At 54.9% G+C, this 9,762-nt stretch overlaps 2 protein-coding genes across 5 annotated transcripts in view; one reads left to right on the forward strand and one right to left on the reverse strand.

The window, feature by feature from the left end:
• XRCC1 (X-ray repair cross complementing 1) overlaps positions 1 to 3,895 on the reverse strand; it is a 26,592-nt gene extending 22,697 nt beyond the window's left edge. For all 3 annotated transcript variants that reach the window (XM_036107323.2, XM_036107322.2, XM_078062727.1), the window contains exons 1-2: positions 3,769 to 3,895; positions 3,304 to 3,396 (exon numbers count right to left, since the gene is read on the reverse strand). In XM_036107323.2, the coding sequence (XP_035963216.1) occupies positions 3,304 to 3,396; positions 3,769 to 3,819 (144 nt within the window). In that variant the 5' untranslated portion in view covers positions 3,820 to 3,895. The remainder of the gene's footprint in view (positions 1 to 3,303; positions 3,397 to 3,768) is intronic.
• On the forward strand, positions 3,722 to 9,023 carry PINLYP (phospholipase A2 inhibitor and LY6/PLAUR domain containing). 2 transcript variants are annotated; one of them, XM_036107344.2, is made up of 6 exons: positions 3,722 to 3,861; positions 5,020 to 5,166; positions 6,138 to 6,254; positions 7,919 to 8,071; positions 8,328 to 8,471; positions 8,674 to 9,023. In XM_036107344.2, exons 2-6 carry the CDS (start codon positions 5,097 to 5,099, stop codon positions 8,826 to 8,828), a joined length of 639 nt encoding a protein of 212 aa, XP_035963237.1. In that variant the 5' UTR covers positions 3,722 to 3,861; positions 5,020 to 5,096; the 3' UTR covers positions 8,829 to 9,023. The 2 variants fall into 2 exon arrangements, with proteins under 2 accessions (XP_035963237.1, XP_077918864.1); XM_078062738.1 differs by lacking the exon at positions 3,722 to 3,861 and adding an exon at positions 4,805 to 4,909.
• Positions 9,024 to 9,762: the final 739 nt, after the last annotated feature.

The raw sequence follows: 9,762 nt of genomic DNA on the forward strand, positions 1-9,762 counted from the left end.
TCTGCCTTCGGCTCAGGTCATGATCCCAGGGTCCTGGGATCGAGCCCCGCATTGGGCTCCCTGCTCAGCGGGAAGCCTGCTTCTCCCTCTCCCATTCCCCCTGCTTGTGTTCCCTCTCTCGCTGTGTCTCTGTCAAATAAATAAAATCTTAAAAAAAAAAAAAAAAGATTGCCCAAAGTGTCTCTCATGTGGGATAAATTAACAGTCGCTGCGATGCCGCTTGCCCCCTGCGCTTTATTCTCAACGCGGAAAGCAGGATTCCGTGAGAAGCTAAGTTTGCTTCTGTTCCTCCTTTGCTCAGAGCCCTTCAGTGGCTCCCAACTCATCCAGAGTAAAAGCTCAAGTACTTACAGTGGCTCTCAGGCCTTCAGTGTGTTGGGGGCCCTCCACCTCCACCCCATTAGCTCATCTCCTGCTTCTCCCCACCTTGGCTAACTCCACTGCATCCACACTGGCCTCCTTGCTGTTCCTCCAGCACGCCAGGTGCCAGGCCGCCGCAGAGTCTGTGTTTCCTCCCAGATCTTTACATAGCTCACTATGCTCAATGTCACCTGCTCAGGGAGGCCTTCCTGGATCCCTATTAAAAGAAAAACCGGGGTGCCTGGGTGGCTCAGTCGTTAAGCGTCTGCCTTCGGCTCAGGTCGTGATCCCAGGGTCCTGGGATCGAGCCCCACATTGGGCTCCCTGCTCCTCGGGAAGCCTGCTTCTCCCTCTCCTACTCCCCCTGCTTGTGTTCCCTCTCTCGCTATGTCTCTCTCTGTCAAATAAATAAATAAAATCTTTAAAAAAAAAAAAAACCTCTTGGAGCGCCTGGGTGGCTCAGTCGGTTAAGCGTCTGCCTTCGGCTCAGGTCATGATCCCAGGGTCCTGGGATCGAGCCCCGCATCGGGCTCCCTGCTCCGTGGGAAGCCTGCTTCTCCCTCCCCCACTCCCCTGCTTGTGTTCCCTCTCTCGCTGTCTCTCTCTCTGTCAAATAAATAAATAAAATCTTTAAAGAAAGAAACACTTCCTGTCACTGCCTCCTCCTCCAGCTGCAGCATTCCCCTTTCCTCTTAAGGGTTTAATGTTACTCCACAGCACTCACCATCCCTCTGATGCTCTTTACATATTGGTTTGTCAGTCTTTTCCTCCTAACATGAAAGCTCCACACGACTGACATATTTTGGTCTCGTGCTGTCTGCTGCTGTGTAGCTCCAGGACCTAAAACAGCGCTTGGCCTATAGAAGGTGCTTCATAAATAATTAATGAACGAATGAACATAAGAATCCATTCACTCCTCAGTCTATAGGTCCTGCCCCTGCGCTGACAACTTCCACACCTCTGTCTCCATCCAGGTTGGGTTCTGATTCCTAATTGCCACCTGGACCTCAGTCCCAAAGTCACGGCACGCCTGGACATCCCAGCTGAAGGTATCACCTTCTCAAGCTGCCCCTTCTCTGGGTTTCCCATTTCAGTGACAGCTGCAATATCTCCCTCAGTCTCCCAGACCAGAGAACCCTGTGCTTTGCTCTGGCCCCTCTGGTTCCCGCATCCCCCTGTCACGTCTCTCCTCCCTCTGGTCTCTCTGCTCCCACTGCAACTAGGGTACAGAATGGAATGTGATTCTCCCAGGGTCACCTGATCCTAAGAGAACCCAGCAGAATCATCACCCAGTAATAAAAACAGGAATCCCTCCCTTTACACAAACATCTAGCTGTTGACAGAGCACTTTTGCAGACGTTATGTCACCTCATTTTCACAATGACCCCGGGCTTAGATCTCATTATTCTCAATGGACAGGTGAGAAAACAGGTTCAGAGAAATGGAAAAATGTGCCTGAGGTCACAGAATGAGTAAGAGGAAGAGATGGGGACTTGAATCCAGGTCCCAAGACTAAATTGTGAGCAACTTGTCCCTCCCTCAGTTTATATATTTATTTGTTTTGTACCTCCTCAGTTTTAAACACTGGCTTTAATCAAGTGGCATAACCTCTCTGGGACTCAGTTTCCTCATCTCTCAAATGGAGATAATACTAGACTCTAGGTCATGGGGTTTTTATAGATTCAGTGAGTTGATCCATGTGAGGTGTTCAAAACCATAACTGGCAGTTGCAACGTTGAACCAATGTCAGCTCTCATTATTATTATTCTGTTAGGGACTGAGGAGATGTTTAAACTTCTAAAATCAGAAAGTCTTATAGGTCTGCGTATTTTTCCTGGGGAGAGAATCCTCAGCTTCTCTCTAATTCTAAAAAGGCTCTGTGAGCTCAAACTTTTTCGGAACCACTGGGCAAAAGAGATACCAAGAAAAGGTTCGACACAATCATGTAAGCCTTGCTCCGCAACATCCCTCCCCAGGGGCGCCTGGGTGGCTCAGTCGTTAGGCGTCTGCCTTCGGCTCAGGTCATGATCCCAGGGTCCTGGGATCGAGCCCCACATCGGGCTCCCTGCTCGGCGGGAAGCCTGCTTCTCCCTCCCCCACTCCCCCTGCTTGTGTTCCCTCTCTCGCTGTGTCTCTCTCTCTGTGAAATAAATAAATAAATAAAATCTTTAAAAAAAAAAAAAAGAAAGCCAGTGTGTGAACACAAAGCAGTGTGACAAAGTGTTCAGAGCACCAATGTGGGTTTGAGTCTTAGCATGCCATTGACTGATGGTGATAAGGGCCCCTGCGTCACACTGCGCCTGTGAACAGCGAGATCATCCAGGCCAGTACCCAGCACAGAGCAGATGCTTCAAACATGCTTAGCTCTCTCCTCCCACCAGTTTCTTATCCGTGACAGGAACAGCCCGCTTGGAATTCTGTAACCATATGGGGTCAAGCCACACTTTCCTCCGTGCCTCCCTCCAACTTCACAGCACTGGGGTGAAGAGTGGGTGAGAGCACTCAGAAGAACCTGGCAAGCATTCTAGAATGGCACTTAGCCTAGCCACGTCACTCCTCCCCACTTCCCGCTTCAGTTTCCCCATCTTTAAAATGGGGTTGATTGGTTTCCATGAACTTCGGGGACACTTTCGAGCCCTGAGCCCACTGACTTCAGGAGGCAGGATAGTGAGAATGATTCACTCTGTTCCAGCTGAGGAAACTGAGGCCCAGAAAGTAAAAACAACCACACATTGATTCCTATGGTCATCCTGGCCTAGTCCTTGGGCCACCTGTGTCCTCTGCTAAGGGGCACAGCAATCACACTGCCCATTTTCCAGGTAAGGAAGCTGAAGTCCAGAAGGGAAAGTGTCTTAACCCACTGCCAGTTGGCTCAAGAGCCGTGTCTGAACCTTGAGTCTCCAGACTCCTATTAGGAAGGAGACAGGGGGAGGGCAGGATCACCTGGAGCACCACAGAGATGGTCTTCTCGCCTGCCTTGGCTGCTCGCCATTTTCGGTAAGTGTCCGCCTTGAGGAGGTTTTCTGCACAGTGGGTCTGGAGATAAGCGTGGAAAAGGGAAAGTAAGGGTACAGGGAAGGGAGCTCGGTCCCCGGCTCTCACATTATTCCTTTGAGTCCTCCCGAGCCCTCTGCGCTGCCCCAGATTTAAAATTCCCCGTTAATCCCACCACACCCTGCCTCGAGTCCCCTGTAACATTTTCCCCTGGATGCTCCCCAGTGCCTCCTTTCCCGACCGGAAGTTCCCCTATTCCACATCTCTCCCAGAATTCCCTCATAGCCTCCTGGAATTCCCCCATGACCCGCCACAGACTTCCGTGAAGTTCCCTTTCATTCTCCCAAAGTTCCTGTGGTGCCCCCGCATGGATTCCCTGACGTCTTCCAACCTCCTCCCAAGCCAGCTCCTCACCGAGTCCTGGCTACTGCAGGACACCACATGGCGGAGACGGATCTCCGGCATGTCAACGTCTTGGGCTTCGCCTGGCGCGAAGGATGAAAGAAGGTCCGAGTTTGGGGGGTGTTTGGGGAGGGGGGGTGCTCCCTGCGCGGGCTGAAGTGCGCAAGCGCACAGGCTTCGGGCCTTTCAAACCGCGGCGCGCCGGCTCACGCGTCGACGCCGCGCATGCCCAGTCTCGCCTCTCCGGAGCGAGGCGCTTAGTTCCCTAGCAACGGGCTTTCCCCTAAGCTCCGCCTCCCGGTGTCGTTCACACCCTGCTTTCTGGGCGCCTGGCAACAGGAGCGGCCTCCGGGATTGGCCCCTAGAAAAAAATTCGCCATTCTCATTGGACGATGCAGTCACCGCCCAAACTGAAGCCTTAGAAAATAGGAGAACGCAGACCTGACTGGTTTTTCCCAGGGAACCTGGAGCATACCTCTACGGGATCCTCTCCACGGGTTCCTGCGGTTACACTCCTCCCCGCTACCCCACCACCATGCACACACGAACAAAATCTCCGATCTCTCCAAGGTTATGCCTGAGGCCAAGAGAGAGTGGATCAAAGACTTATCTAAATAAGACCCAAAGCATGCATCCAAACCAGATACACCCAACCTAGAATGCTTTCACCGATGCCTCAGTTTCCCAATATGTGACCTGTGGGCATCTGTCTCCTACCACGCCCGCCCCTGCCTGTTGACAGTCATCCCTCTGTTCGGTCCCCATGAGACCCAGAGGTGCAGCCCCAGGCGGGGTCGGAGCTGGGGACAGCCCAAACACAGAACAGGGAATATGAGCCAAGCGCACGAAGGAAGAGAGACAGGGCGCCTAGTCCCCCGCAGAACGAGCCTGGACATGCTGGGCCCTCCCAAGTAGGGCCCCACCCACGCTGGGCGCCTCCTTGGAAAGAGAGGGAAGAGAGAGGGGATCTCAGTCCTAGCAGCCACCCTATACCTAGAGGGAATCAAGTGACCCGACTCTGACCTTGGGCTTCAGGCCAGAAAAGAGGGGGAGAGGAGGGCGGTGGGAATGTGAGAAAACAGGAAAGTGACCTTCTGGGTCTTGATGGAAGAGGGGGCTAGAAGCCCAGAGTCCTGGGGTCCCTGCGGAGCAGGTAGCTGAGCATGAGATGCCCATGTCCCTTTTGGATTCTGGTTCCGTATCCCCAACGCAGAGCCACAAAGGCCTGCCCTGAGATCTTACCTCAGCTATTTCTCACCTCAGGGTGAAGGTGGATCCAGACCCGCCCCTCCTCAGCTTCCTATAAGGGCTGGGGACCTGCGACTACAGGTTCACTCACCATGAGGACTCCCATGAAACCGGGGACCTTCCTGCTGGCCTTTACGCTGCTCTGCACCCTCCTGGGTCTGGGTAAGTGAGAAGGGATCTGGACCATGAGGACCATGGGAGAGCACTCAGCAAGGTCTTGGAGGGGGACAGAGGTGGTGTCCTGGGAATTCAGATTCATGGTGAAGGCAGGGTCTGAAGGGAGAGAAAGCCTGGGGCCTCAAGGGAAGAAAAGCTCAAAAGTTCATGTGACTGGATCCCTGAGAAAGGAGGGAGCTTGGTGGGCTCTGAATCCTCTGTCCCCCCAGGCAAGGTCTCCAAATAAGACAGGAAGTCTAGGAAATTGGATGAGAGCATGACTAGAAAGGGGGAAAAAAAAAAAAAAGCTGGGGGGAGGGTGGCATGGGGGAGTAGAGATTTCCTTTCTTCCTGGATTCTAGAGTTCAGACCCCCAGCCCCCCCTCCCTTAGAGGCAGGAGTTCAGACAAGCTCCACCTTCCCCAGGACCCATGTCTGGGCCCCCAGTTGCCTCCTCTCTTAGGACCAAGGAGTCCATGCTCTCTGCCCTCTTGGTCTTGACTCTCCCTTCTTGATCTGGGATGAAGACCCCAGGCTCAGGTTCCCCTGCCTGAGCTCCTACCATCCCCAAGACCTACACCTGGTCTTGTGTCCAAGAAACAGCTGGACCTGAAGCTTCACAAAAGCCCTTGGAAACCTTCGCCAGGACCCCTCCCTGTCCCCCAGCCTTCTCAGAGGACCCTAGCGTTCCAAGTCCCCAGCCTTGTAATTAGGGAAACAGGCTCCCTGGTGGAGTCGCTTCCCGCCCCTGGAAGCGGCCTTGCTGGCTTCACCACCGCGTCCCAGCAAGAGCCCTGGACAGCTCCCTGGACAGCGGTCAGTGCTCCACCCCTGAACAATTAGGGAGACACCTGTCCCTCCTCCCTCAGGACTCCAAATCGGCCCCCTTTGCCCCATCTCCCTCTGGACCCTGAGGTCTCATTGGTGGTCCGCTGACCATGCCCCTCATGTCGACAGCCTGGCTCTCTACACTGCAGGGTGCCCGCTGAGCTGTGAAGTGTGCCGGGGCTCCGGGCCCACGTGCAGCGGAAAAATGAAGGCCTGCGAGGCCGGCAAGGACGCATGCGTGGTCATCGTCGGGGAGTCGAGCACAAGTACGAAGAGGGTCTGGCGTCACACCCTGGGGAGGTGGTTGTGCCTTCAAGGGTAGAAGATAGCTTCACGCCAAGGGAGGGATCATCACGGTGCTCGTGTGGGAGGTCAGGGAAGAGGGAAAGACTATCCTGAGGTGGTGGGTGGAAGGAAGCGAATTCGATGGGATGATAGAAACCATTGTTCTCAGGGATTTCGGAAAACGAGACTCTGCAAAATATTAGATTGGGGGGGGCGGGGGCAGATATAGAGACTTTCTTAGGCAGGTGGAGATGAGGAAAGGAAAGGACATGGGGGAACAGAACAGGTGAGAGGGGTAGAATCTAATAGGCAGGAGGTAGAATGGGGGTGGGGGAGGAATAGAAGAGAAGGAAGAGGCTGGTGTGGGTTGGGAAGAATGTGATCGGGTTGACCATTTAGGGTGAGAGGGAGGAATCGTCCAAAATGGGAGGAAGAGACTCCACCCCCCGCCCCAGGGATGGTGGGGGTGGTGCGGGCTGGAAGGGACCATTCCCGACAGGAGGAGGTCGAGGGAGAGACATAAAAGGGACCATGCCAGACAGGAGAGGAAGGAGAACCCTGAAGTATGAAGCAAATCGTCGTGAAGAGAAGTAGATGGAGATGGGGAGGCAGGTGGGTGAATTGGGAGAGGAGGGCGTGACTTCAATGGAAGGGACCGCCCCAGACCCGAGAAAGGATGGGGGAGAAGGGGAGAGATGGAGAGACCACGGGGGCGGCAGGGGGTGGGGGTGGAGCGCAGGGCTTTTCATTCAAAGCTGAAAAGGACCATTCATTAGGCACAGGAAGGGAGATGATGGGGCCGAGTCGGCAGGTGTGAAGGCGGCGGAGCTGAGGGCCACCTGGAGTGTAGGAAGAAACCACGCCCTACCGGAGGGGGTGTGTAAGGAGGGTGGGATAGAGGATTGCACGCTGCCCTACCCAGCGAGCAGGCGTTGGCAGGTGGGCGAAAGGACCCGAAGGCCTTGAAGAGACGACCCCAGGCTTATAGGAGGGAGATTCAAACCCTGGGACTGGGGGAGAGGAAGGTGGGGAAAAAGCACCTTTTAGGGGGTGATGAGGAAAATCCTTGGATTGGGTTGGGAGAGACCACCACTTGGTCGCGAGGGGGAAGACCATGGAGACTGGAAGAGACCACTGCAGCCAAGACGTGGGGGCAGCAAGAGACCACCTTAGAGGATATGGGTGTTGCAGGGTGGGGTTGGGGGTGGCCTCCCAGGGTTTGTTGGAAGGGATTTGGAAGGTGCAGGAGGAGGGCGAAGATGGAGAAGGCTGGGAGAGACCATTTCGCACAAGCCTAGACAGGACCTTTGGAAGATGGCAGTGGGGCGGGGCGGGGCAGAAGGGACCCGGTCAGGCAGGCACCTGGGCTTGGCAATGGGGAGCTGCAAGAGGCCATCAGGCAGACTGGGGGCTATGGTAATGGGGCGGGTGGCGGGGGCGCCACTTTATAAACTACTCCAGACCATACCCCAGGCAAATAAAGGGGCATGGCTTTGGGGCGCTGGAAGAGACCACCCTAGGCAGTCGCGGGGGTGTGGGAAGTGCAGGGTTGGGAGACCCCCCTCTCACGGAGGCCGGGGTCCGCGCTGGAGTGGGGTCAGCAGGCGCAGCGGGGGCCCTCCCTTCCTTGCCCCCCATCCTTCAGAGGGCCATCACGCTCTGAACACCTACAAGGCCTGCATGAAGTACAGCGACTGCTACACGGGATTCGTGTCCACCACGATGGGCCCCAAGGACTACATGGTGTCCAACACCCGCTGCTGCCAGAGTGACGGCTGTAACCATGGCTCCGTGCCCCGTGAGTGCCAGCTCAGCCCCGCATCGGGACTCGCTTCTTCCAGCCGCCCCTAGAGAGCCCGCTCTGTGTGCCCCGGCCTGCCTCTGCCCCGCGCTCAGACACTGGGCAACTTGCTTGCCGTGCCCCTCAGTTTGCTTACCTGGAAAGGCAGTGTCCATTCGCAGCCCATGTCCCTCCCCCTGAACCCCCCCCCGGGTTGTTGTGAGGTGAGGGAAGGCTTTCATTTCTGCACCTTACGCTGCACCTTCATCCCCAGCTCCCCAGAACAATCGTACTGAGAATGGTCTCCAGTGCCCAGCCTGCATCGCGCCCTTTCAGGAGACGTGCCCTGGGACCCAGGCAGCCCGCTGTGTTGGCCAGGAAACCCACTGCGTCTACTTCGCTGGCAACGTGCAGGCTGGTGAGGGGAACCCGGATCTCTAGAGGAGGGGACAGGGCCCCAGAACTGGAAGCCCATACTGCCAGGTTCTAGGGGAGATGGTGGCTCCGGGGAACTGGGTGAGGACATGCAGAGTGGGGCAGTGGAGGGGTGGGGGGAAGGCCCCTGGGTGGTGAGGAAGGCGGGGGTAGGGGCCGACTCGATTCTGAAATCCCCTTCTCAGGTCTCATCAACCCCAAATTTGCCACTCGGGGCTGTGCTACGGAGAGTGCCTGCTACGCCAAGGCTGGGGCCCAGGTGCCTTCAGCCTCCTATCTCTACTTCCTCCGCCGAGCAGACTGCCTTCCAGCCTCCCAGCCCCCTAGCAGGGCGGAGTGAAGAACTGAGGAGTATGTGGCTTGAGGTCTCCATTTGTCCTCAGCCTACACCTCCCCATGTGCCTGAGTTCTTGTGATATGATGCATCTCAGGAAGGTAGGGTGCAGACAGCAGGGGTCTTAACCCTTGGGAACTTCCTCTTTGCAAGGAAGGGAGAGAAGACCCTACTGTTTATTAAAGGAGTGCTCCCTGCTGGGCTGCTGTGCAGTGTTCTCCATGCTGTACCTCATTTCAGAATCCCAACAACTCTGTGAAGTGGATATTATTATCCCAATTTTACAGATGAACAAACTGAGGCCACAGGTTGTGGTCACTTCCCTTGGGTCAAACCACTAGGGAGGGGCAGACCCCGAGTCCATGATCACTTCTCCTGACTAACCTCTCCCTCTTTTTGCCTGTTTTCACGTCTGCAAAATGTGGATGGTAATAGTTATAACCTCGTTGGGTTGTTGTGTCAAATGAAAGAAAACTGCAAAAGCACTTGGTGCGGTGCCTAGCATCTGTAAGACAATGTTGGTTCTAGAGACAATATGTCTGTAAATGGTAATCATCATAATAGCTGCTACTCAATGAGTGGCCATTACTTGGAAGGCGCTCAACACTCTCCTCAATCAGATTATGCTACAGTAACAAGCAAGTCCCTAATCTCAGTGGTTTAAAGCAACAACGTTGTATTAGTCGACTAATGTTGCAGCAATGCTGTGTAACAAACCATCCCCAAACTGAACCATTACAACAAGCATTCTTCTTTCTGAGGGTTTGTGGGTGGCTGGCTCTGCATTAGCTGGTTTGGCTCCAGTTTGGGAGGAGGATTCAAGTTCTGGGATCAGTGGCTAATGTTCTTACAGCAGATCACAAGAGCACAAGAGCCCAAGTGCGTTAAAAGCCCCTACTGAAGTCCAGTGTGCTGACATTCCATTGAGTCAAGTAAATCA

Source organism: Halichoerus grypus, chromosome 15 (genome assembly GCF_964656455.1).
Source record: "Halichoerus grypus chromosome 15, mHalGry1.hap1.1, whole genome shotgun sequence".
In the NCBI taxonomy this organism is placed as follows: Eukaryota; Metazoa; Chordata; class Mammalia; order Carnivora; family Phocidae; genus Halichoerus; species Halichoerus grypus.

Bases quoted from the DNA above. Each gene is read 5' to 3' on its own strand.
- PINLYP (XM_036107344.2), top strand. From the start codon at position 5,097: ATGAGGACTCCCATGAAACCGGGGACCTTCCTGCTGGCCTTTACGCTG. The intron at 6,255-7,918 runs GTACGAAGAGGG...CCCATCCTTCAG, and splicing joins CGTCGGGGAGTCGAGCACAA to AGGGCCATCACGCTCTGAAC. The intron at 8,072-8,327 runs GTGAGTGCCAGC...CTTCATCCCCAG, and splicing joins TAACCATGGCTCCGTGCCCC to CTCCCCAGAACAATCGTACT.